The sequence below is a fragment of the Trachemys scripta genome, chromosome 1, assembly GCF_013100865.1.
Source record: "Trachemys scripta elegans isolate TJP31775 chromosome 1, CAS_Tse_1.0, whole genome shotgun sequence".
In the NCBI taxonomy this organism is placed as follows: Eukaryota; Metazoa; Chordata; order Testudines; family Emydidae; genus Trachemys; species Trachemys scripta.
The window spans coordinates 298,940,730-298,968,207 of record NC_048298.1 but is presented as its reverse complement, the minus strand read 5'-3'; the positions used below and the strand labels follow the sequence as shown (position 1 = coordinate 298,968,207).

Genomic DNA, 27,478 nt, shown 5'->3' with positions numbered 1-27,478 from the left:
CACCATAGTATCTGAGGGCTGTCTGAGACTTTAGAAATAGTAACAACAATCTTTTTTTCATTCCCTGCCATTTAGGAAAAATATCTTGATTAATTATTTGTTGGGGAAGAACTTAGTGGAAATGAGTTTTCTTTTTGTTTGGTCATTCTCATCTATTGCAGAAGTGGTTTCCTGTGTCTAGGTTCAATACCTGTGACGTTTCTGTCTCCTATACTCATGAGCTCCCCTCTTGATCAGCAGTTGCATGGATCCAGTGGAACCTAGCCGTTGGAGCTGATGGTTGCAGAGAGACTGGTGATCTTATTGGTAACTAGGGAAAATCCTAGAGAGGGCTTTTGAATATCAAAACAAAGACCTGGAACTGGACTCTATTCAGTAATGAACTAGTGCAGAGACTGAATTGCACACAAGACTAATGTACTCAAGACAACCTTTCTTGCTAAGCAGATGAGCAGCTATGTTTTCTACCAGTTAGACCTTTTTTAAGGTGTCTGGCTTCATTCCTAGATATAAGCAGCAGTAAACAAATCTGGAGGTCACAAATATTTGGTCTTTGTGGCAGTTCTGTTCCCAGTAGGATGCAGCACACTCTTCTGGACAGTTGCAGATAGAAATGGGCTTTTTTTGCCGGGGGGGGGAGATGGTTATTTAGGCATCTGGTAGCACTGAATCCATCAGAGGGAACCCCAGGCTACAGACCAACTTTTAGTCTAAGGTCAGATGCCCTTGATAGTGGGGATGTTATAGCTGAGGCAAGTTCTTTGAAGCATTTCTCTCTCCCTGCCAACATGACTTCAGTCTTACCTGGGTTCAGTCAAGTGTTGATTACAACTAGGCATTGAGAAATCTGGGAAATAGAGCTGGCTTATATTTGACAAAAGGAAATGTAGAGCTGGTTGTTGTTGATGTACTGGTACAGCCTGCGTCTCAGCCTGTGGTATCTCACCAGCTCTCTCCAGGACTTCATGTAGATATTGAATAGTAAAGAGGAGAGGACTGAGTCTTATGAGACTCTACAGGTAAGGGCTCCAGAAGTGGAAGAACAATTGCCCATAATCGTCTTGGTTTGGACATAGAGGAAGGACATTTCAATATCTGGTGATCAGCGCTATCAAACACTGCAGATAGGCACAGCAAGATGAGCATGGCTTTATTTTACTTGTCAGTGGATAGATCATCTACCAGAACAAGGAATGTCTTGATACCATGCCCTGACCTGAAGTTGACCTATTAAGTCTTCCCTCTCCAGTTTCTTTGAGAATATTGTGCTGCTAAACCTCTTTTCCTTTTACTGCTTTATCACCAGTCCTGCTGCTGCTTTCTTCCTTTTCTCGTAGAAACAATAAAACTGTAAGGTTGTCTTCAGAGATTGCTTGCAATGGTATTATCTTCAACTCTCATCTCTGAAGCCCTGAATTGTTCTGCTAAGCTTGATGATTTCTTTCACATAGAAATTAATTAGACAACTACTAAGGGATCTTCACCAGAAGTTGTTTGTGAAGCATTCTGCTTGCAGATTGTAAAGTACTTTATTCATTTTTGAATAGAGATTTCTCACTGTTCTTTTACTTTCATCTCCTGGTTTAGTCAACTACTACTTTGCAGGCATAATTTTTGTTTCTACACAAAAGTTGTACTTGTAACTTTTTAAAAAAAATTGATCATTTATACGTATCCTTCAAATTTTTGCAATAACCTGGTACAAGGACTTACAATGTTTTTTAAATGACCTAAAGCACTTTACCCCACTAGACAGCATAGACATTTTAAATATTAATTTGAGTCCCAGACGCATTTGACTTGAAAGGTATTAAGGGCAAAATTCTGCTCTGTTATCCCAGTGTAAATATAGAGTACAGTAACTCTACTGAAGTCAGTGGAATTACAGCAGATTAACACTAGTGTTATTAAGAGCAGAATCTGACCCTAAGTAAATAAAAATCATTTTGCAAGTTGAAGGCTTCCTTTCTTTGAACTTTGGAAAAACAACCCAAAAGTAATAGTAGAGCAGGTGTTTTTCTATGAAAACATTTGTCCAAACTGCATGTATCATTTCAATTTAATTAAAACTTTTTAGGTTTCACTACTCTGGTATATTTGTCAGATGAAGATTATAATCTAGTGGCCATCAAGATCTGGACAGACCTTAAGCAACTTGCTATTGAAGACATAATAAACCCTTTTACACTGATTTCTGCAAGCAATCTTCAGTGGCGATCTGAATTCAAATCAGAAATTCCCACGTTATTTGCTGGAGACCTTTCCATATTCTCGGCAAGTCCAAAGGATCGCTATCTTCGAGAGAGATTTAATAAACTGAAGAACACAACAGAGGTAAAGTGATGGATTTTTTAATACAATACTTATTAATATAGGATAGTTTTTTTCATTATAGAGTCCATAAACACAGGTAATACTCTGACCAACCTATGGTAACACTGATAATATTCAGTTTGATTGATGGGATTTTTGCAGGGGGATTGTTTATTTTAATTCTGGAGGAGCCTCCATATCACTCATGGAGTTCCTTCATTTTTCTTGGCTTTTCACTACTGTCCTCAAGGGCACTGTCAGGGTCATCATCCTCTGCTCAAGAAAAGTAGAATAGTTTTCTATATGGAACCAGTCATTACCACTTTTAATTGGCTGAAGTTAAAGATACGAGAAGTACACTGCTTTGTACAGTTGAGCCCATTTGTTAATAACAGTTTGCTATCATAATATTTTTCCAGTGACTGCAGTTTTCCAACTGAACTGTGTCAAGTGGAATATGAAATCAACAAAGCCTGCATTTTCTCCCATTTATTTAGTTTTCTTTCAAATTTATATAAATATACACAAACAATTAGAATTACTCTTCAAGTAGCAAAACTTTGTACTATGTCATTGCTCTACCAAGCTGTTGTTTCATATAGCTAGTATATATAGAAAATAATATAAATATTTGAAAAATCATCAATAGTACCTGAAATAATTGGTATTAACTACAGTTTGGCATAGGAAGCCAGAAATTTGTAATTCACATTGAATAGGAAATCATTTAATGTCAATTGATACTAAACAAGCACATTTATTTTGTTTTAGATTATTAGGCATGGGGGGAAAAGTTTATTTTTTTTCCCCATTAACAGTAACTAAGTAGGATTTACAGTATTTTACATTGTTCTCTAAGAGCTGCAGTAATCTTTTTTTTTTTTTTTTTAAATTCACAATTTGAATTAGTAACTTGAATTACTAGCCAGGAGACAAGCATAGTAATGTTCACAAAGATCTGTTTAGCATTATTGTTTCAGTAGTAAATATAATCTCAGATGTTATATTTTATACACATTTTAAAAACCCACAACCTTACATTTTTCTCTCTTCTGTCTTGTAGAATGTAAATTGCTTTTGCAATGATGCAGAACGCAAATTGATGAATTTGCTTCAAATAAATGACCCACAACCATATAACTTATCTAAAGAGTGTGGCTTAGATCACCTTTCTCCTTCCTGGAAATCAGGCCCTAATGCAGAAAATAAATATCTGGTAAGTTTATTGAAGTGTAAGATCAGTGTTTCCTTAGACCTTTCATAGCTGTTTGAACCAGTATATGCAAACTAGTCTGGGGGTGGTACTTCTCTAGAACTGTTCACAATCTCAAAGACTGAAATAATCGCCTCCCACTGTTTTTAGTTCCTGGAGTGCTGTGGTAACCCTCCTCCAGGGAATAGAGTACAATCCCTAGCCCAAAATGTTCCATATAACATTAAAAAAGTCAAATAAAGTGGTCTCAAGATATGCCTTTGTTCATCACATCTGTTACACTTCCTAACTAACTTTTATCTGAAACAAACTAAAGATCAGCTCCCAGCTTTCAGTGCAAGAGCAACATACCGTGTTTTCCTTTCCTGTCTCCCTACTTCCCTACCTCGTATTTTTTCAACCTCGTGTCATTTAGAATATATTAGGTCAGCCTGTCTTTTCATAGCTGGTCAGGCATTTTATGAATCCTCATCATCTGATGGAAGAGGTTTCACATATGGGAAGTTTAGATTTGCAATACAGTGCCAAACTGTTCTCTACCTTAATCTGTAGAGAGTCATACAACTTTTTGCTACTAACTTCAGTTTGGGATTGCTAGCCACTACCAGAAGATCGACTAATGTGCTCAGACATAAATGGGGGCACAGTATTGTTTGTCCAATTTCCTATTGTATGTAGAAATAATAGGAAATTAAAGAAAATAAGGTGTTTGACTCAACATTAAAACTTTTTCTTCTTTTTAATTAGATTTCCTCTCCTAATAGCGAAATACAGTATCAGAGGTCTCTGCCAGACAGCAAGCGTGACCTGAAACTTGTTCTACAAGGCTCAGAACAAACGACCCCACATGCTTCTTATAGTGAAGAACCCCCCAAGAACTGCAAAAAAAGAAAAGCTCTGGACCTGCTCTGTAAAATACCTTCCCCTCCTCCAGTGACACCAATGAATTCATTTGTTTCTCCATCTTTGAAAAAGGCTTTTCAGCCACCACGAAGCTCTGGTGTTCAGTTTAACAAATCACTGAAGAGAACAAATACTAACTCTGGTCATATCAACTCCTTTAAAAGGACAAATGAAACTGCCCCTCTTCCTGAGAATGACTTGGTTGCCGATGAAGAACTTGCAATGATAAACACACAAGTGCTCTTGTATAGTTTGCCAGAAGAAAAGAAGATTGATTGTGTGGATGAATCCACCAGTGCAATATCCAGTGATCCATCAGATCACCTTTTACTCAAAAATAATTCTCCTAAGTCTGCTGCAGGAACAAAAACTTCACAAAACAGTACTGAAGGAGCTGAGGCTTCTGGGAAAGACACAAGGGAAACTGAGAGCTTATTAGTAATCCAAAAGAAGCTACAAAGGCTAAGAAAACGAAAATGCTACTAAATGCATATGTACAGTACTGTATATACTTCATATTTAAATGATTTTTTTACTCTTTGCACATTGTAAACATTTATACAGTACCTAATTGTATTTAATAATGCACATCTATATTGCAAAAACAAAGGTTTAATAAATAGCATTTACTCTATTGAATAGAAAACCTTAGAGTTGAACAAGAATGGTGCAGTTTTTATCAATTAAGATCTCCTTCATACCGGTATATTACAGCAGCACTGCTCACAATGGTGTAGTTAAAGGTCTGCCAACGTTTAGTCATGAACCCGTATTTTTGAACCTGATGTATTGATAAAGTAGAATAGAATATTTGATTTAAATTAAACCGTTGGCTTTTCTCACTTTCTTGGATTATCAGGGAAGTCATTAGAATGTATTTACAGTATTTAGCTGCTGAATCTAGAATCCCAGAGATACTGTTGGACTCCGCATACTGCAATAGAGGTAAATTATAAGACACTATTTCCAACAGAGTTAACATCCTTACCTTTTCTGTACTTCTCTAATGTTAAGATGTTAAAAGGCAGCCATAGTTTTGATGCATCGATTGATAGGAAAATCTGACATCTGCTGTGAAAGGATTATCAGAGGCCTTGGCTACACTGGCAATTCACAGTGCTGCACTTGCTGCGTTCAGGGGTGTGAAAAAAAACACACACACACCCCCGAGCGCAGCGAGTGCAGCGCTGTAAAGCGCCAGTGTAATCAGCACCTGCAGCGCTGCACGCTCGCTCGCAGCGCTGCAAGCTATTCCCCTCGGAGAGGTGGAGTACTTGCAGCGCTGCGAGAGAGCTCTCGCAGCGCTGGCGGCGCGACTACACTCGTGCTTCACAGCGCTGCCGCGTGAATCCGCAAGGGTAGCCAAGGCCAGACCCTCAAGCAGGTAGAACACACATGTTTTCTTGGTAGTATATCTACTACTAGTAGTTGTTGGATGAAGAGATCACCTAGAACTGTAAAGCATGAAAGGGGCTCAAATCTTCTTCATTTATTTATAACATGTAAACAATCAAATTCACTTGCCTGGAACATATCCTTCAACTCCAGGGTTGAATACATATTTTTACTGACCACTTTTATTTTAGTTCCGGTTGTACATACCAAGTGAGGTTTGTCAGAGCTTGATTTCCCCATAACAAATCACAAAGATTCACTAGAGGGAGAACCTGCCTCCCTGGATAGGGCTACTTGTCTGACTGCAGCTTTTCCTCCTCAACCGCCTTCCTCCCACCATGTCCTATTGGTAAGAAGGGGTAAGGATTGTCTGAAAAATTAAGCTAGCAACTCCGGCAAACCTCCTGCAGAGACCTGATATGACCATTAGCAAGTTGGACTGGGACTCCTGTTGTTGTCATACTTAAAGGAGGACTATAGGGAACATGGTGGGGTGTAAACGGACTCGCCACTGACTCACTAATACTGCTGTTGCACACCTTTTCCCAGTTTCCTGTCCCTAATGAGTATCTGGCTCCCTACTTTGCAGTTATTTATAAGTGGTAGAGTGGAGATCCTCTGTAGCATAATGTTCGCGGTTTGTCACAGCACAAACCTGTTTCTCCCCACCCAATAGAAACACCATTTTCCCCGTAAAACATCGGCTCTCCTTCAGTGACTGCTATGGAAAGCCCAGCTCCCCCACACAAACATTGCTGCTTCTTCCTCCATGCCACCTACCTACCCTCTCCACCCTTCCATGTCTACTTGCACAAACACTGCTGCTTCTCCCTCTATGCTGCTCACCATCCACTCTACCCCTCCCATGTCCACAATCGTTCTATGCCATGCCTCTTCTGTTCCAATCCAATTCCTCAACTCCTGCTGTCCTCCCCACTTCCTCCAGGTCTGTGCACCGAAATAACTCAGTACTGCCCCCTGCCCAACACTCCCCATTCCTCTACTTTTAAAAGATTCCTCAAGGTGTACAGATATGAAGGTAAAAGCTGTTCTAAGCATAGCTTCTATGTTTATTCATCACTAACGGGTTAATGCTTGTACCTGTGAAATTCAGAGGTGGTCCAATGTTGCTAGAAGCTCCTGGACTAAGCCCTACATTTCAGCTCAGACTACCAGAACTTCTGCCTCTAGCTGCACAAGTTGGTGGTTCAGTTTCTCCTGACCATTTTGATTTATAATTTTAATTTTTATTTGTTTTTGTGCAGTAGCAATTTACAATTTTTCTTCCTTCTCCTCCCCTGAATTAGGTATTTGGCAGCATGGTTGTTTCAACCACCCAGATCCACCACTGCTGCACCTCCCTTCTGAATTGCTGCATAGCAGAGCTGTCCTGCAAATACTGGGCTAAATCTAAGCAGCATTCTCAAAGTGGGGCAGCCTTCACAGGCTCTACAGCGGGTGAATTAGGCTCTGCCTGTTCACAGCCAGACAATGCTCTCACTGCCAGAGCATAGGGCTCAAAGTTTGATCAGCACCTCCTCCCCTGAGAAGCGCAACTCCAATAAGGACCTTCTGAGCATTTTGAGGAGAGAATCTAAGGAGGAGGATACCATCTGGCCAGCAGATCAGAGGGTAAGTCCCTGGGTCAGAGGGAAAAAAATTCCTGAAGGAATCCAAAGATGCCTTCTCTCTTCATGATACCAAAGTGTGTGTGTGGGAGGGGGAAGGGGTGTTCTCAGCTCCATGGGGAAAGAACCAGGGCTTGTATGTAGCTCCCCTTCTCATTATGAACAGGGGGATTCTTATGAAGCTTGGGGCTACATCTTGCAAACTCCAGAGACACTGGGTCCCAAAAAAGGCAAATGCAATCATCCCCTTGATAATAGCAATTTGTAGTGATAATGAACAAATGGTATAAAAATCAGAGGTTAAACTCATACCTTGCCTTCCCTCCCCTTGAAGAAGTGTTTGCTGGGGGTTTGCTAGTACACAGAGCCTCTTTCACAGTGTTCTGTATCATTATTATTATTATTTATTACCGTAGATCCGGTAAGCCCTAGTCATGGACCAGGACCCCGTTGTGCTAGGCTCAGTACATACATGGGACAAAAAAGACAATCCGTATCCCAAAGAGCTTACAATCGAAGTACAAGACAAGAGACGACAGATGGATACAGCCTGAAGGAGGACTGCAAGGAAAGAATGAGACAAATATTGGTCAACATGATAGGCAGTGGTATCAGCACACCAACAGTCTCACTGTTGTCTTGTATCAAGCTCACCACCTCTTTCTCACTGCCTGGCAGCCTATTATTCCTGTGAAGCCCTGCTTTAGGCTGCAGTGTAATGGGAATTGTGGTTAAGAGCCTTTCTCCAGGGAAAGTGGCTCAGAATTCAGGCAGCTGCAGAATGGTCCTGTTGGACTTGATGGACAGTCAAGGAACCTCCATTGCACTGTCGGAAAAGACCAGACCTCTTGAAGCAGGGACTCCTTTAATCAGACCTACACGACCTAGTTAGCCTGGGCATCAGAAGAAATTAATTTCTCCATTAGTCTTGTTGATCCATTTTGGTTTCCAGACAAAACTCAACCAGAAAATTTCAGTCATTGATCTTGGAAAGACAAGGAGGGTGAGTTAACACCTTTTATTGAACCAATTTCTATTGGTGAGAGAGACAAGTTCTTCTTCGAGTGATGGTCCCTATTCACTGTTCCCTCTAAGCTATGCACATGCACACAGATCCTAAACCCCGCACACACAGCGAAACACTACGTGCACAAAAAATGAAATACTACATCGGAGCCAGACCGAAATATCATTTACGGACAACTTTTGACATTGTTCACAACTACGGCCAGGCATTTTGACTTATTCGCACGTACTTGAGTTTGTACCCAGCCAAATGAACAGACTACAAGGAGATGTGTGGGTCCCGACCGTCCTGACGTGATCAACGTTCCATGTTCGAAATGCTGACGGTTGGGACCCACACATCTCCTTGTAGTCTGTTCATTTGGCTGGGTACAAACTCAAGTACGTGCGAATAAGTCAAAATGCCTGGCCGTAGTTGCTAAGGAACTGCAAAGATTTCCCAGAAATGAACAAAGGTAAGTGTTTTGCATAATGACAGGTTTCAGAGTAGCAGCTGTGTTAGTCTGTATCCGCAAAAAGAACAGGAGTACTTTAAGGTGCCACAAGTACTCCTGTTCTTTTTAAAGGTAAGTGTTGTTTTTGTGGTTGAAATCTTTCAAAGGCATTGGACTTCAAACATTTACTCGTGATGTTTTACCATTTTCCCACTTTTTTTGCCCTGTTTTTTTGCTATGCACAAACTTCCAGTATCTTGATCTGAATGATCTCCTGTTTTCTCTTTTGTCGAATCACGCTATTAAGCGCATTGAAATAGTAGCCATATAATAAAAGTATTAATTTTAAATAAACCAATCTGGTAAAAAATCAATCCCAAAATGTCACTGTCTTAGAAGTCTAAAGTGTAAAAGAACAGCGACTTCATTTAAATCTGGATGGCTGGATGAGACTATAGAGATGGTTACACCAAAGTCACATAGTGTAATGCTTGTTAAACTTTGTGAAATATTCACATATGATGAGGACAACGGAATGGTTTGTGTATATTGTCGAGATGCCAGAACTTCGGGAGAATTTTCAACAGGAAGAGTGTGGAACGATGTATGGAAGTTGGATTTCTTAAAGTGTCATCTGTCAAGTAAGTCTCATATAGATGATGTAACAAAACTTAGAAAGAAAAACCTTCTGAGTGCAACTAGAGAGCTGTTAGCCTCTTTGCACCTCAACTCTCTTGCCAACCACCCCTTTCGAAGTTCATCTCAAACTATTTCTGCCAGCATGGAGAGTGAAAATGGACAAGTAGGTCCTGGATGTCATTCGATATGGTTATACCATCGAGTCTGTGGTGTGATCTCCTCCACATCTCCTGCCCCAATCGTGGCCCAAGGATCACTTTCATGACAGTATGCTTACTCTAGAAATGGACTCCCTCCTGCAGAGAGGAGCAGTGGAGCCAGTCCCTGCAGCCTATCAGGCACAGACTTCTATTCCAACTATTTTCTCATACCCAAGAAGAAGCGTCGATGAAGACCAGTCTTGGATGTCTGACACCTCCACGTTCCATTCAGAAGCTGGAGTTCCACATGGATCGGGTGGGAGGGATAGCTCAATGGTTTGAGCATTGGCCTGCTAAACCCAGGGTTGTGAGTTCAATCCTTGAGGGGGTCACTTGGGGATCCGGGGCAAAATCAGTACTTGGTCCTGCTAGTGAAGGCAGGGGGCTGGACTCGATGACCTTTCAAGTTCTATGAGAAAAGTATCTCCATATATTATTATTATTATATTAAAAAGTCATTGCTTTTGATATGCAAGATGCCTACTTCCAGATCAGTGATCTACAACCCATCCTGGACAATGATCCCTCACTTTCACAGACCTTGGGAGGCAGGCCAGTCCCCGCCCACAGACAACCCGCCAACCTTAAGCATATCCTCACCAATAACCACATACCGCATCATAACAACTCTAACTCAGGAACCAATCTATGCAACAAACCTCGATGCCAACTCTGCCCACATATCTACACCAGCAACACTATCACAGGACCTAACCAGATCAGCTAAAACATCACCTGTTCATTCTCCTGCACGTCCACCAATGTTATATATGCCATCATGTGCCAGCAATGCCCCTCTGCTATGTACACTGGCCAAACTGGACAGTCACTACGTAAAAGGATAAATGGACACAAGTCAGATATCAGGAATGGCAATATACAAAAACTTGTAGGAGAACACTTCAATCTCCCTGGCCACACAATAGCAGATGTAAAGGTAGCCATCTTACAGCAAAAAAACTTCAGGACCAGACTCCAAAGAGAAACTGCTGAGCTTCAGTTCATTTGCAAATTTGACACCATCAGATCAGGATTAAACAAAGACTGTGAATGGCTAGCCAACTACAAAAGCAGTTTCTCCTCCCTTGGTGTTCACACCTCAACTGCTAGCAGAGGACCTCACCCTCCCTGATTGAACTACCCTCGTTATCTCCAGACTGATTCTTGCCTGCATATTTATACCTGCCTCTGGAAATTTCCATTACATGCATCTGACGAAGTGGGTATTCACCCACGAAAGCTTATGCTCCAATACATTTGTTAGTCTTAAAGGTGCCACAGGACTCTCTGTTGCTTTTTACAGATCCAGACTAACACGGCTACCCCTCTGATACCCTACTTCCATATCAATATTCACAGAACCCACAAATGGTTCCTGAGATTTATGGTGGGTCCTCAGCATTTCCAATACAGGATTCTCCTGTTCAGACTTACCACTACCCCATGGGTCTTCACAAAGGTTTTCTCTGTGGTAGAGGTTCACCTCTGATGTCAAGTCCTCGTCTTCCCTTACCTAGACAACTGACTGCTGGTGGCACGATCCAGAAAGGAAACTCAAGAGTCGACATCCAGCTCCTTCTAGTCCTCTCCTTCCTAGGAGTAAACGTCAATGTTGAAAAATTGACTTTGCACCCTACCCAGTCCCTGGAATTCATAGGAGCATGCATCGACACGGCCTCAGCACGCATTTATCTGCCAGAAGACAGGTTCCAAAGCTTACTAGACCTGATCGCCTTGGTGTCTACCAGTCCCTCAGTCTAGCCAGAACTTGCCTTTCCCTCCTCGGCAGCGTGCACTTACATCATGGCCTTTGCTCGCCTGTGCTTCCGCCATCTACAGCTATGGCTACAGGGAGTCTACTCCCCCATGCACCAACCCATGGACACCATTCTTGCCATTCCACCAGAAGTCATCTCTTCCCTTCAGTGAGGGACAGGCCCGCTCCAAGTTTGCTCTAGAATGCCCTTCCTTCCGTTTTCCCCAAGCGTGACAATCATAACGGACATGTCACTTGATGGCTGGGGCGCCCACAAGGGAGATTGCATGACACAAGGCACTTGGGCCACTCGCAAAGCCAGGGTGCACATCAACATCCTGGAACTTTTGGTAGTGTGAAAGGCATGGCGCGTGTTTTTACCAGCTCTCCGTTCTCATCATGTCCTCGTCATGTTGGACAACCCCACTACAGTTTACTACATAAACAAGCAAGGGGGCACAAGGTCCCCAACACTGTGTGCAGAAGCTGTATGCCTTTGGAAATAGTGCATTGTACATCATATCCTTCTTTTGGCAGCCTACTTGCCAGGAACTCAGAATGTGATTGCTGATGCCTTCAGCAGGAACCTTGCAACCAACCATGAATGGGAGTTACACGATAAGTAATCAGAGACCTTTTTGGTCGCTGGGAAACTCCGATCAGGGACCTATGTTCATCTCACACCAACATCAAGTGCATTCAGTTCTGTTCAAGGGGAGGACTTGGTGCCCATTCACAAGGTGACGCCCTGGTCATCAAATGGTTGGACTGAATCAACTAAGTCTTCCCTCCCCTACCAGTCCTGCAACATATCCATCACAAATTCTGACGGGAGAAGGCAATGTTCAACCCGATAACTCTGTTCTGGCCTCGCCAGTTCTGTTTTCACCGTCTTCTCCACATCAAAGCATCTTCCCCTCCCACTACTGACGTTTCCAGAACTGCTCACACAACAGCAGACTCTAGCACCCTGATCCATGGACACTTCACCTAACAGCTTGGTTTTTGGATGGACACCTCCGCTAGCACCGGAGTGTTTGTCGGCAGTACGATTTGTCCTCTTCAACAGAAGGAAGGACTCCACACGACAATCCTACCAATCCAAATAGGAACATTTCACTTCTTGGGCCCAACAGAGATCTTGCCCCTGAGGCTGCGGGCATCACCATGTGTTCCATCTGAAAGCCTCAGGGCTTGTTCTCCACTCCATCAGGGTGCACACAGTGGCTATTACTGTTTTCCACCTCCAGTAGAGGGACATTAGTTTTTTACCATCCTTTGACTGTCTGATTCTGGAAGGGTCTTGTACATAAATACCCGCCCATGGGACCTCAACCTAGTCCTTACATCATTAATGAACTTTCCCTTTGAACCTCTGGCTTCCTGCTCTCTTTCACTCGTTTCCATGAAGGTCGCCTTTCTGGTTGTTGTTGTTACCTCTGTAAGAAGGGTTGACAAACTCGGACCATAATGGCAAATTCCCATTTCACCACGTTCCATACGGACATGGTTTCACTGCGCCTGCATCCAAAAGTGGTTTTCTGCTTCCACCTAAACCAACCCATACATCTACCCACTTTCTTTCCTAAACTGCATACCTCAAATGAGGAATGGCAGCTCCACTCCCTCAATATATGTAGGGCCCAGCCTTTTACCTACAAAGCCATTCTGGAAAACTCCCAAACTGCCACCATAGTGGAGAGAATTAAAGGGCAGGCCGTCTCCACCCAGAGAATCTCAGTGGGTCTCAGGATGTATTATGCTCTGCTATCAATTACTGGGACAGTCCCCACCAGATGGGATATGGGCCCATTCCATGAGAGCGCAAGCATCAACTACTGCCATGCTCCACGACTCCCCTGGCAGACATATGTAAGATAGCCACGTGGAGTATGGTACACACCTTTTCTTCTAGTCTAGTGCATGGTTCTGTGGTGGACACCTCATTCAGCACAGTGATCCTCCATTCCACAGTTCTGTCATCTTCCTTGTACCCCCCGCCTTTCTAGGTACTGCTTGTTAATCACCCTCAGTGGAATACAATAGAGACCCTCACTCGAAGAAGGGGAGGTTATTTACCTGTAACTGGAAGTTCTTTGAGATGTGTGGTCCCTATCTGTATTTCAATCTCACCCTCCTTCCCCTCTGCTGCGGATCTGGTAGATCTGTGGTGGAGAAGGAACCAAAGATATGGTCTATCTGCCCTGCCCTTTATCACCTTGGGCAAAATCACAATGCAGTGCAAGGGCGCATGCACGGACCAACAGACATAACTACTTTGAAAAAGCTTTGGCTAGAGGCGCGTGGCACATGCGCATAACCCTAAGTGGAATACAGATAGGTTTTGGAATTAGTTCCTCGATCTATGTCAGGCAAACTGCTGTTGTCAGGAGGAAAAAGTTACTCTTCGTTCCAGAAATCTCTTTGTTCAAGGTAAATTTTTCTTTCCACAATTCCTGGGAAATAGTTCTCCCATCATTTGTTTTAATCCTTAGCACCCTTTGGAAAATGATTAAAGTATATCTCAAACATATGGAAAACACACACCAATTGTACTCTGCTCAGATCATTCCATCCAAAATGCCAGGGCCTTAGGGCCGCAACTTGCTGCAGCAAGATGTCAAAATCCTGCCCCAGCAGGCCTGCTAAACATCTAGGAAACTATTTATGGAGAAGGAATCAAGAGACTCTCTACAAGGACTCTAGCGGTATTGTGGGGGGGAAAGTGTATGAGCTTCACATAATAAAGATTTCAAAGTAGCTTTCCATTCCTCTGTAGTATTGTTCTAGGGTAGGAAGGTGCTATTGGGTTTGTCCTCAAATAATTGTTTAAATTACAAAACTCTGGCTTTATATGGAGTAACACTTTGATTTCTACCTATTGTTCTACTATAATAATGCTTAAAACTCTGCTCCTTCTTCCCAATCCTCCCCCCTCTATGATTCACTGCTCGCTACCAGCCATTAGTGATGAATGAGAAGAGAAGCTGTGCTGCAGAACCAGAAAGTTATTACCTGATGGTTTTCTTTCTGCTAGCAGCTCCTCTCCTCATTCAATGAATCCCGATAAACAACTGAAACAGAATCTCTTTGCCTTAAGGTTCATTGATGTATCAAGTCTGTTGTCTTAATGCTAATACTCGGTTCCTGGAGTATTTCTACAGCTTTGGAAGAACTCTCCTGGTGACCTGAGCTGAAGGGCAGAGCTTAGTCCTAGGGCTTCCAGCAACAACACTGGGTCGTCTCTGAATTCCCCAGGTGTGGCACATGGACTCATTAGAGATGAATGAGGAGAGAAGCTGTTAGCAGAAAGAAAATGATCAGATAATAAATTCCACATTCCTAATAAAGCAATCACTAGAAATCAGGCACATCACCAGCTAAACCAAGGTACTCATCCACACCATAATGATATACTTAGAGTTCTTTGACATTCTGTGTGCTCAAAGCACTATAGAGACATTATCTAGTGAATGCTCACAACTCCCATGTGAGTTAGGTGGGTAAACATTATCTCCATTTTTATAGATGGGAAACAGACAGAGATGATGTGGTTCGGCAAAGGCTTCCTCAGTTCACATGCCTTAATACTCAAACTTTATAATACACAAAGCACTCACATTTATTCTTTTTTATTTTTTTGGTGGTGGTCATGCATGTTTTTAAGGTAGATTACTTTCTCACACTTAAAAAAGGAAAAGAAAAGGTCCAATTTTATCTTTTTATTTGACATGGTTTAGACAGAGAGAACTTCCATACATTCAAATACTTACAAAGTTTTTTAGATTTCTTCAGCTTGTCTTGTAAGGTGAATTTCCTGTAAGAAGACAGGAAACCAATGGAAGAATTGAAAGTTTACACTGGTCAAGCTGAGGTGGGAATTGATGAGAAGCACTGAGGCCAGGCAGGAGAAAGTAGAGAAGCTAAAAAAGACTACAACGTGGACAAGTGTCTTGGCAACAGTGACCATGAAGAAAGGGTGGATTTTGGAACTATTAAGGAGAAAGAAATGATTGGCGTTGGTGAGAGACTGCATATGAGGGGAGAAGGAGAGAGAATGTGCCTGGAAGACAGGAAGAAATAATTACACTGCACCAGAAATGTTCATGACCGTTTGCAGGCAAGAGACAAACCACATCCCTACCCTGCAAAATTTATAATTGAAGGTTAAGACATGACTGAACAAGGAAAATTGGCAAATACTGGGTGTACTGGGACAGAGATGGTGTGTAGTTTATATTGGTTTCAGTGATCTCAGATTGGGTAATTGACAAAACAACATTACAGTAATATTTTAAGACTTGTAAATTAACAGAAATAACTCCTGATTTAGATTTAGTAGAAAAATACAAAAATTGAGAGTAAAAGGTTAAATTTTTTTAGTCTTTTATACCCTAATGAAATACTAAAATACATTCTGGAATCCACCTCTATTAAATGATCTTTCATTTGTGTAGCGGCTGTGTGTTCTTCTGTTTGGGAATGTTGGACACATATTGGAATAAGCCCCAGTGTTGTGAGCGGCATTGGGTCCACTGGAATTTCTGCCATCTCTGCTTGGTTTTTCAGAGTGAAGCACGATATGAAAGGTAATGTCATGCTCATACTGGTCTTTCATGCGCTGTATCTTTTCTCTCGGGACACCATGACTGTTTCTTCTATAGAATTAAAATTAACAGAAAAATGTAAGTATTTAACTCTCTACGTGTATCAGATGGATTTTCTTACATTTGCAAATCTTCCTGCTGTGTTTAATAATGTACTAATTCTTTTCCCCCTGGGTCAGGCTTTAACATTTTTGCTATATCTCAGCTAACCTAGTTTTCAAAGCTATTTTTGGCCACTTCACTGCAAAATGTAACCCAAATATTTTTATGGGCAGCCAGGATGTAATTCCATCCTTGGAACAAGGGCAAGTCCACTGAACCTGCTGCAAAGAACAGGGGCGATATCTTTATTATTTTTATGAATCTTATATGTAGCTCTATTTGATTACTATCATGATGTCTGATGCATGGGTGCAGAGAGTCCTGGGAGAGTTCACATCTTCAGAAAGGCAGACAATGGCATTAGATGCCCACTCATTGATAACCAAACAACACAGGTGCCAAGATCTGTTATTGTTCAGTCCAAATGGAGCACAGCACCCTCCACGTAGGGCAAACTCAGGGTCCTACCAGCACAATGGAGACTACCAAAGACTTGGTAAGGCCGCTGATCTGCTGTAACAAACATTGAGGACCGGAGAATGGAAAACCCACAAGGGAAGAACCAAGAGACAAAGGTGCTAGAATCTGCTGAAAAAGGGATATTCTCTAGCAAGGGGAGTCCAGAAGGGAAGACTTGACAGGAGAGGGGGTGCAAAAGGACCCTGGATCTTCTGAAGAATATTAAGACCCAAAGGACTTTCAGACTGGTGAGGAAACTGAGGCAGGGTCTTGAATGTGGTTGTTTTTCCATACATCTGTATATCTCTTGTGCTTTGTCTGAGTTTGCAAAGTGTGTGTCCCCCTTGCTTTAACTGTCATGTAGCCCTCAAAGAGCTAAGTGGTAAACCATGTGGATAGAACCCTAGAGAGTGTGCATAAGCTACTGAGTTAGGCTTGGGAGGTCTGCACTGGTCTTGGGGCTTAGGGGCAACTAGGCTGAAGGGCCCCACATCCCAAGAAGGGGTGCCAGCATTGGAGTCTGTACCCCAGGAGTGTACTTGAAAGGCTATTCTTAGACCGTTTCTGGACACTTCTCAGACGCAGTAGATTTGAAAATATGTGAGATCTAAGGTTTGGATCTAATATAGCAGCCTAGTGACCATCCACAAAGAGATGGTGGTTAGACAGGGCAGTAACACCTGCCATTTAAGGTAACCCATTGTATCTTGAGACCCCAACTCTTAGTATCAGGGTTAAGGGATAGGGGAGCATTTCAAAATCAGGACACTTTTTCAGTGTGTACTGACTGACTGAATTAGTTCACTGGTATCCATCTTCAGTCTTTACCTGAATTACTTTCCAATGTGTTGCCTAAAATTGTGTGTTTGATAGAGTTGGTTTAGATATCCACTTGCCTGACATATGGATGAAATGTTGACATTCATGCCACCGATTAATAGAATAAAATACAAATCATTAGGTAGCTGACCCTAAAATTAATACTATGGTCAGATGTTGACTGCGTGTGTGTTCATTCAGTGTGCTGTCCCAGCTTTGCAGAGATAGCAGACCTCAATTCAACTGCCCAATAAATCCACAGACTCGGTTTTTAGCAAAGGCACCTGGCCAGGTTTATTGTTGAAAAAACATGGTAATAGCACCTGGCAGACTCTACGAGGGTACTAAGACATGTATGCTTGTCACAATGGATGCAGCTCAGTCAATGGTAGGACTTTCCACCTCTCCAAGACACTCCCTCTGAGCTACATCTTTATACACCAATACAAACAAGTATTGCTCCTGACGAATTAGGGTGCCACCCATTGTCTTGTATTTGTTGGTTTGATTAATTTTTTTTATTTATTTATTATGCTGTTATCCTGACCTTATCTTTAGTATGGGTCAGTGTGTTCCTGTTATCTTTGGGGAATGTGCTGGTATCGAGGTGTTCTGGAATCACCCTCTGGAATGTGCTTGCGTGAGTGCTCTATGCCCAGCACCTCTTAGGAATATGTGTTTCTGCAATATCAGCCCTGTGCTTGCCAAATTCTGTGAGCAGGGCCTGCCTCTTGCTCACAACCTGACTTTGCCTCGTATCAGCAAAATTTTAACCTCTACTTTAGTTTAGGCCTCAGGCCTCTGATACAAGGCCTTATGTTTCAGGTCCTCTTCTTACTACAAATACATAATAATAATCCTTAAAACCTACTTCTGCTGTGATGCTTACAAATCGCTAACCATCTGGGGCATTGGTTAGGCAACCCAAACTTTTATTGTGCTGCTAAACTGTTCCTTTTATTACCTCATCCCCATCCCCAAACCACTTCTCTTTTGCCCACATTTCCATCCTGTCTGACACCTAGACTGTGAGCTTTCTGGGTAGGGACCATTGTCTTTGGTATTTGTGCAGCACAAAATGGGGAAACTCACTGATCTTTGACGGGTTCACAGCCACTACCATAACACAAATAAATAATCATCATCATAATCAGCTAAAAGCAACATGAATAAGGCAAACAATGCCATATTTTTGAGACCAACAATATTTTGTCCCTTTTATAGATGTCATTCAAGATCTAAAGAAGGATCCTCAGGGACTGATTTATTGCATATTATTAATGTAGCATCCACTCCTCCCCAAACTATATTAAAGAAATATTATGGTTATATTTTAAGTGCATAAGTCACAAAATGTTAGTATTATTACATTTATTAATTTATTTGTATTATCGTAGCGCCTAGGTGCCCAAGACCTGGACCAGGATCCTATTGTGCTAGATGCAGAACACAAACATGATCCCTTCCCCTAAGGATCTTACAATCTAACGAGCAACTTCGCATTGATTCAGACCCTTCAGCATGACTAGAGTTGTTGGATGTTAATTTTGTCCACAGTGAGAGCTAAGTAACAAAACTATTCCTCAACCGTCTTCCGCTAGTCATTTACTAGACTATTTCTAGTCAATGGTCAAGGAGGAAGGAGCATCTTACAGTCTTGCTCTTTTTTCTAGCACAAATGTGATAGTAATTGAGATGCAAGCTGATGAATCAAGGAAAAAAGATGTACCTTGCTAACTCTCGAACATTAAATTTCCAGTGTGTGTCAGGTTCTTGGAATATAACTTCATAGTTATTCTCACGTGCCTGATTTGAAAAAGTGCACAAATTTTAAAGCAGTTACCATTAGACCTTTTACATCTCTTGAATATTTATGCTAGCACTTAACATTCACTATGTGCCTAGTCACCTACCCGAGGAATTCTCAAACTTAGAGGGTGGACCATTCTTTCCATTCCTAATCACACAGATCATCTTCTTTCCCATTCACAATTGCATAACATGTCTGTGGCAACTACAGCAATTGCTTAGATGGAAAAGTGAGATTAGGAAAAAAGTATTTAAAATATTTTTACCTTTTCTAAAAGAATCCAATTTAGTAGCTGGAAAGGAGGGGGAGAGCCAGCACCACGTGACCAGCCACAAGTTCACAGTTTGGGGACCTCTGATCTAGATTGCTGTTACTTTGCATTCATCCACAAGTGGTCATGACATTGATTTTCATTGGAAAAATTACACACAAGCACTAGTTTGATAGCAGCTGAGAGGACACAGAGCCACCGCCATTATTTCCTGCATCTTGGAGGTCTCAGCCTTTTAAACTCTGACAAGATCACAATCCCAGGTGGTCCTGTGGCACCTTTGAGACTAACAGAAGTATTGGGAGCATAAGCTTTCGTGGGCAAGAACCTCACTTCTTCAGATGCAACAGGACCCTCTGTTGCTTTTTACAGATTCAGACTAACACGGCTACCCCTCTGATACTTGAATCCAAGGTGGCTGTACTCAAGCATAACTGAAACATTAGCACTAACTGGCCTCACTGTCATACTAGGAAGACTGCAAATAAAGCTCCATCTCTGCCAATCATTAAAGGCTGATACAAATGCAGCCTTTAGACTCTTTGTATGATCTCCACACAGCAAGCTGTAAACTAAGGCCATAAATCAGGACTTTATATGTTTGTCAGATAAACAATATGGAAACTGTTAAATCTAAGACTACTATTGGGGGGGGGGGGGAAGGAAATTACAAGTTGATCTCTCAGTAATTATTGGGTAAGTTTAACAGACAATTTTTTCACCTGATTTTTGCTCTTACTGAACTAAAGAGTTTATTAGCATGTACACAGGCAAACCTCTTCACCACTTCTGCAAGGACTCAACTATTGATAAATATAACTGAAGATCAAAAGAAAAATTGAAATACTATTTTTTTAATATTTTCCAATTTTTTTCAATCAGTCCACCTCTTAAATTTCATAGCTAAGCATTTAGAATGATAGTCGATCAGAGTTTTGCCTACCATAATCACATATGGCTTCATTTCCCAAGCGTGGATGTTGGTATTATCAATAATAACCGGGGATTTCCCATTCTTCATTGCTTTATGTGCTGTAACATAACATTAAATAAAGCTCAAAAACACCAGACAACAGATGGATCCAGACTGAAAACATTCTCTATTTGAGAGGTTCTCAAAATTCATTGGACCGTGACCCCCTTCTGACAACAAAAATTACTACACAACCCCAGGCAGGGGGCCTGAACCTGAGCCCTGCTGTCCAGGGCTGAAGCCCTCTGGCTTCGGCTTCAGCCCAGGCCCCAGGAAGTCTAATGCCAGACCTGGTGACCCCATAAAAATGGAGTCATTACCCACTTTGGGTTCCCAACCTGCAGTTTGAGCACCATGGCTCTATTTGTACACCCTCTAGCAAAGTGGGGTCCCATTCCTGACTTGGACTTTGAGGACCCATCACCATAGGTGCCGACTCTGTGGGTGCTGCAGGACTGAAGCACCCACGGGGAAAAATTAGTGGGTGCTTCCCCCCCCCACTAGCAGCCAAGCTCCCCCCACCCCCTCCCTGCCTCTGCCTCCCCTGAGCGTTCCGTGTCCCCACTCCTCCCCCTTCCATTGCTTCCTGCCCACCATCTAACAGCTGTTTGCAAGTGCTTAGGACTTTCCGGGAGGATGGGGAAGGCGTGGGAATGCAGTGCACTCGGGGGAGGAGGCAGTAAAGAGGCGGGGTTGGGGCGGGGACTTGGGGGAAGAGGTGGAATTGGGGTGGGATCAGAGTGGTGCAAGGGCGAGGGGGGGGTCGAGCACCCATGGGGCAGAGGGGAAGTTGGCGTCTATGTCCATCATAATGAAAATAAATAATAATGGACTGTAATCAGCTAGTGCTTTTAAAATTGCTAGAAGATGTTAAGTAGCCAATGGATGTGCTCAGCAGTAAACCTTGAATTAAAAACAATATATTCTAAATATTGATATTTAGTTTTAGAACATACTTGGATTTATATAAGCAGTAGCAATGTAAATGAAATATTTATAAAGGGTGATTGCAAGCAGGTATAAATACACTTTGGTACAATATATACTCCTGGCAGAATTCTGCCCCCTCACAAAAAAATGCAGAGGAAATCTGCGGGGGGACACGCGCCTCTTCCCTGGCAGCCCAGGCAGCGCGTCTGTTCCAGCATGCTTGGAGAAGCCTCAGAGATGCAAATCGCTGCAGGGGGGACGGGGGCTAGGTGTGCATGCCTGTATGGGAGACGGTAATCATTGTCAGGGGGCAGGGCCTGGCATGCATGCCTCCCAACAAACGAGAGAGCCTGGCATGGAGAGGTAGGGCTTTTTATTATGCATGAGGAAGGCTCTGTCCCCGAGGCAGAAATATAGCAGCCTGCCTGCTAGTTAACTGATCTCATGCTCTGAGGCAGAAACGTAGCAGCCTGCCTGCCTAGTAACATTGTTAATGTTCCTATTGTTAGTTAACTGTTCCCATTCTCAGTCAATTCCCCCAGGAGCATAAAACCTGTAAACAATTTTAAGGCTGCTACGTTGCCAGAGTGATGTAAAGCCTTATAAATGACAGTAAGGGAATCAGCTAGGAAGATCTATGTGCTTTTACACTTTTTTCCTGTGCCAAAGTGGCACAATGGAGTTAGATTACATCTCAGGATTTATTTTACTTACCTATTTGAAAAAAAAAAAAGACTTTGAGAGCAAATAAAACATTTACCAAGCAGTCAATAAGATGTCAGGACAATCAGAACTGAGCACTTCCCAAAGTACCCAGCCAGGTCCAGGACAATGATTAGCAAAACTGTATGACTTTCATGTGTGAAAGTCTGAGCAATTTAAAATGACATTCTACTTTTTTTTCCCTTGGCATAATTTAATTTAAATGAAAATCCAGAATTATAACTTGAATGCAGAGTATTAGTTACAAGTATTTATAACTTAACTTTCATGTGCTTAGGAAATGCTGAATAGTTATTGTGACTTTTTTCTGTATTGTAGTTCAAATAAATTATCAAAACAATTGAAACTGGTGTGATTGTATTGCATTATTTTGACAAATAAAATATGCAGGATTTTTAACTTTTTGACACAGAATTTTTAATTTTTTGGCACAGAATCCCCCCAGGAGTAAATATAATGTTGTAATATTGATATACACAAGTTCACACTCATCAATCTCTTTAAAAGACTGTCACAGTTTTCTCCCTAAAATGTTACTGTTATTCAGCTCCCAAACTTAGTAAAAATCTTTCTAATAAACTCTGTAAACCACCTCTTTGACACAACAAATACCTAGTGTAAAAGCCACAAATCAGTCATTGTAGATGGTTAAGCTGCTATATTCTGAACAACGTCAGCTGGGGTTCGTGCACGTCAATATCTAAATTTCGCAGCAGCTGCACTTCTATAGTGAGTGTGTACTGCTTAAAAAGTTTTTAAAAAACAAAATTAGCCATGAGTTTATCAAAGTTTGTTCATGTAATATTGAATTTATTTCTTTAACATCCTAGAGAACAAAGTTGGAGACTGTAAATCATATGGTTTTTGACAAGCCATGAACTTCAATGGAAGATCAACTTTAAACTTGTTCTCGCTCATCCTAGGGTGTCACTATAATGCAAGGATACTAAGCTGAAATGCTATGGTTTTGAAGGCTGTATAAGTACCTAGAAACTGATGCGAGTGAATCTATTAAGACTGTGAAGAAACTAGGAATGGTTTCAATCACCTCTCTTTTGGTTCCATAAGTGTGCTTCTTCTAGACAATCATGTCTGAACACATAGGTGCCATCTTCCATGAAGAAAAAGTCATCAGTGCTAAGAATCACAGCACCAGGAAATTCACGTTTCAGTTGTCTGAAAAATGGTGAGAGAAGGATTAGTGCACATAAATCTATCCCTTTACTATATAACTTCCAAATAAAAATTTGCATGACTGACTGTGAATTGCATAATGTTTTCATTCTGCAGATGCCAATTCAAAGAAAATTAAAAATTATTTCCTCAATCTCTTGGAACATAGGCAGAAAGGAATGGAGTTGAAGGGCATGTTTCCCTTCCTTTAATCTATAAGAGAGCTCAACAATAAGTGTCCAACATATGAGTCTAAGCCATAAATCACATTGACAAATCATGTTGTCTTTCTGAGTTAGCTGGAGGAACGCTTGTAAATTTCCAAAAAGCTATCAATAACCTCAAGCTAATCTGTCTTTTTGGAGGAAACGAAGAGAATTTGAGTGTGTGAGTTTTTCAAAGGAAAAACTCTTTGTACATAAAAAAACAAAGACTGTTGGGAAAAACAGGTGGAGTGGCTAAGGGGCATGGTTCGGTGCCAAGTAAGGAAGATGTGATTTTCATCTCTGTTTTACCACTTTTCATATTTTTTCTTCTATCCTACCTCTTCACTTTTTGCCTTTTTAGCTACATAGCACACACATCTGCATTGTCATATTTGCAAATAAATGTAAGCATGATTAATCAAGATTTTCCAGCTCTTTTAATGTAATACAAAGAAAGTGTTGTTACAATATTTTTTTGTCTACCACTGACTTTTTGTTGATTTATTTAGGCTGTGACCCCTTCCTCTTCCCCACCTTTCTGTGACTAACTGGCCAGTTCCTCTGCTGCTCCCGCCCCCAACCACACACACACACACACCCCTCTCTATAACACCCCTCCTGGGAAAGGGGAGAAAGGGACCTTGCTGCAGCCTCCGAGGCCTGGGAAAGTGGGAGGTGAAGGTCAACTTGTAGGAAGAATTGGGGGAGGGTAGGAAGACAGATGTGGGGGCAGAATTAATGGAGGGTCAGGCAGATGTGATAGCAATTTCATTTCTGTAGCTAGACCCCTCCACACACACACACACTTTTTTCAGACCATTTTAAGACCTGATACTGGACAACAGGAGAAGTTAGTGGCGGGCAAGACATAGCTGCCATTAATCAGTAACAACAGATACATGAATAGGTTGTTCAAGTTCATATTTTTTGCTGTGATTTTTTTTCTACTCATACATGTTATTATTTGGATTAGAACGAATTTCAAATTGGCTAATTACTAGTCAGCACCTTAAAACAGCCAGCCACGCTAAATATAGAATAGGGGTACTGAGGGAAGCTCCAGTATTTGTTTTTCTTTTGGTTCAGTTCATGTGCGCAGACCCATGGGTAAGGGAAGCATTAACAGCTCTGACTATGCTGTGTCCCAAGGTCAAATTACGTGGTGGTTATATTACATTGTTGGTGTATTGACGCTTGTGGTGAGATAGTGTCACTTTGTATAGTCAGATACAGGGCACTTCTAGAAAATTGTCTTGTGCATTAGCCAAGCAGACATTCAGTTCATTTATTTTTGTCGTCTTGCCTCTTTGAGCGCTTGTGCTCCATATATTCCTTTTTTTTTGTCCACGGATCTCTCCCTCCTCTCACATTTGAAGCCCACAGTCTTATCCGCTATCCTTTTGTTTGATGTTGCCCTCACTTTTATTTTTTTCTACCAATGGTCTAATGTCCTCTGCAGTAAACTTTTTATTTTTCCAACCCTTTTGACCTTTTTCAGAGCCAATTAAAAGTCCTGCTACAATTTTTACTTCTCTGCTTTGACTGTTGAGCCCTATTTTTTTCTTCTCTTGATTTTCCTGAGCATTGTTACTTGGTGTGTTTTCATCATGTTCCTGCTCTACTTCTTTTTTTCTCATATTTATTTTCCACTCAGTTCTCACTGCCAACTAATTATTAATTATTATTATTATTATTGAAAACTTTGTAATTGCAACCTCATTGTTAAGTATTTTAAGGTAACTGTTTCATTTGTAGCCCAGCACAGGTGCAAAAGACAACACTGGCTATATGCATTCTTGAAAAGGACATTAAATTTCTTTACTGAATAATTTCACTGTAGATTGTTCATCTTCTAAAGCAATGTTTCCCGTGGTGGAGGGGCGAGAGCGGGGATCAGGCAAGTTAGGAGCTACAGGGCAGAACAGAAGATAACCTGGGTGGGAAAGTTGCAGGTGAAATCTCCACCTTCCTCCTGCATTGCTGTGTCTGCAGATAAAATGTCAGGTGGTGCACTGAAAGCCACCCACCTTCCGTCTCTATACCTACTGTGGCCTCCTACATAGCTGACAGGGGGAGCAGCTCTTATATAGGAGACTTCAGGCTCAGGCAGTTGTGCATCAGTCCAAGTTCTTTTCTCCATTCCTTTAGCACTCAAGTCAGCCTTGGGTGCCATCAGTGGATATCATGCACCCCAGACACCTTGGATTCTTCTGGTGAATGGGGCTGAGAAAGGGTCAGAACTACCACAGAAAGAGTGGAAGAGAGGAGTAGAGCTAGGTAATGGAGCAAGAAAAAAGAAAGAACAAAGGGAAAAAGTCAATGAGAAGAGACAGAAAAGCAGACTGACAGGAGAGAGAAAAAAGATAGATGGCAGCAACAGTGTCAGGATATGGTTATGAAGAGTAGGGGGCACCAATCCCCCATCCATCTCAAGAGTGCAGGGTGCTCTCAAAGAAGGGTTAAACTACCAGATCCATAATTCTTAAGCTTCAAAACTGTTTCTCAATGTATTATCTAGTTGAGCAATAGCAGGGAAGGAACTGCTTTGGGTTATCTACAAATAAACAGAGAGGCAGACAGACAAAGATTAATTCTGTCATCTCTGTTTGCTGTCTGTCTGTGTACTTGTTTACCTTAATCTGCCTGCTGTTAGAAGTTCCTCACTTGTAAATTGTGTTGTATATTGCTTTAGACTGTGCAATTATTCTACATAAATTCCTATCAGTAGGGTTCAGCTGTTGAGTTTGCTTCTTTTTTCCATTGTGGCTTTTATCTGCCAGTTAAATGAGTGCAAGTTTATGGTAGCTACTACCACATACAGCTGTGACTCAGTAGTTACTGGCTGATGGCCAGAACTAGCCTCTGTATTATAAAAGTTCCATAGACTGCACCATCCAAAAGCTGGATCTGCAGTGAAGAATTCAGCTGTTTGTAACTGACTATTTGTACTAGAGCCTGCCAATATATCAATCCACACTAACTATCTTGCTCTTGTCCATACTGCCATTGTTTCAACTGTTTAATTTGCATTGCCTTTGGGTACCTATCTTCCAGTTCCTGGCATAGCTACCAGAAGCAGGAAGACCCGGAAAGACCATCAGTCCCCTGTGGGGCAGTAGTAGGAGGCCTATCTTAAGCATCTTCATGCTGTCCCCATTGGCACTAAATTGGTTTAGACCTGCTGAAAGCTATTCTAATCTAAATAGTTCTTAAAAATGCAAGAAAACAGGTTGGAGCTTGGGTGAGCTTGAGGTGTATTGCAAGTGTTTTAATGGGTTAGACTGGTTAGAATGGTATATTCCTCTAGTGTACTCTATGCTTGCATCTCTTGTTTCTAACTTGCCTTTTGCAGACTGCCCTGTGACTGTTGTGACTAATACATCCAATACCTCCTATTTCTGCTTTCTATATAACTAAGCGTAGTTATTAAAAACATTCAGGCTTTAAGATCTTTTAGTTTATTTGAGTTCAATGTAACATCTATTTCCTATAAAACCCCAATGCAGGACCAATATTTGCAATTATTTCAGTTCTGAGTAACACTGAGGTTGTGTAGATACTGCCAAAATCTTCCAATATGAGTTCCTAAAGTTTGGCTCCTAAATCACATTTAAGCACCTAAAGCAATGGCCTTATTTTCAAGGGTGCTGTGCACCACTATCTTCCACGGACATTACAGCTAAGGGTGTAGGATCTTGGGGTTAATTTTCAATTAAATGTTTCTGTATTGTATTTGCTGAAGTAATTTCATGGCTAAATGTCCAATGATGGCAATGAGAAAAAGCTCTGGTATCTGTGTGTTACCATCTGGAAGTTGGTTTGGGAGCAAAGATTTTGCATGACTGAGTCTCATGACAAAAATCCTGAATTCAAATTTAATTAATTTTTCCTCAAATGC

General features: G+C 41.5%; 2 protein-coding genes and 1 long non-coding RNA gene across 4 annotated transcripts in view; 1 reads left to right on the top strand and 2 right to left on the bottom strand.

The window, feature by feature from the left end:
- Window positions 1-5,255, top strand: part of BRCA2 (BRCA2 DNA repair associated) — a 78,305-nt gene extending 73,050 nt beyond the window's left edge. For both annotated transcript variants that reach the window (XM_034758653.1, XM_034758652.1), the window contains exons 24-26: window positions 2,078-2,334; window positions 3,377-3,529; window positions 4,274-5,255. In XM_034758653.1, the coding sequence (XP_034614544.1) occupies window positions 2,078-2,334; window positions 3,377-3,529; window positions 4,274-4,915 (1,052 nt within the window). In that variant the 3' untranslated portion in view covers window positions 4,916-5,255. The remainder of the gene's footprint in view (window positions 1-2,077; window positions 2,335-3,376; window positions 3,530-4,273) is intronic.
- LOC117871057 overlaps window positions 1-13,634 on the bottom strand; it is a 29,287-nt gene extending 15,653 nt beyond the window's left edge. The window contains exons 1-2 of the long non-coding RNA XR_004644138.1: window positions 13,587-13,634; window positions 11,265-11,344 (exon numbers count right to left, since the gene is read on the bottom strand). This is a non-coding gene — a long non-coding RNA (uncharacterized LOC117871057). The remainder of the gene's footprint in view (window positions 1-11,264; window positions 11,345-13,586) is intronic.
- Window positions 13,635-15,214: 1,580 nt separating this feature from the next.
- Window positions 15,215-27,478, bottom strand: part of N4BP2L1 (NEDD4 binding protein 2 like 1) — a 28,519-nt gene continuing 16,255 nt past the window's right edge. Inside the window, exons 2-5 of the mRNA XM_034758655.1 lie at window positions 23,250-23,377; window positions 20,519-20,607; window positions 19,224-19,300; window positions 15,215-16,165 (exon numbers count right to left, since the gene is read on the bottom strand). Coding sequence (XP_034614546.1) covers window positions 15,913-16,165; window positions 19,224-19,300; window positions 20,519-20,607; window positions 23,250-23,377 — 547 coding nt within the window. The 3' untranslated portion in view covers window positions 15,215-15,912. The remainder of the gene's footprint in view (window positions 16,166-19,223; window positions 19,301-20,518; window positions 20,608-23,249; window positions 23,378-27,478) is intronic.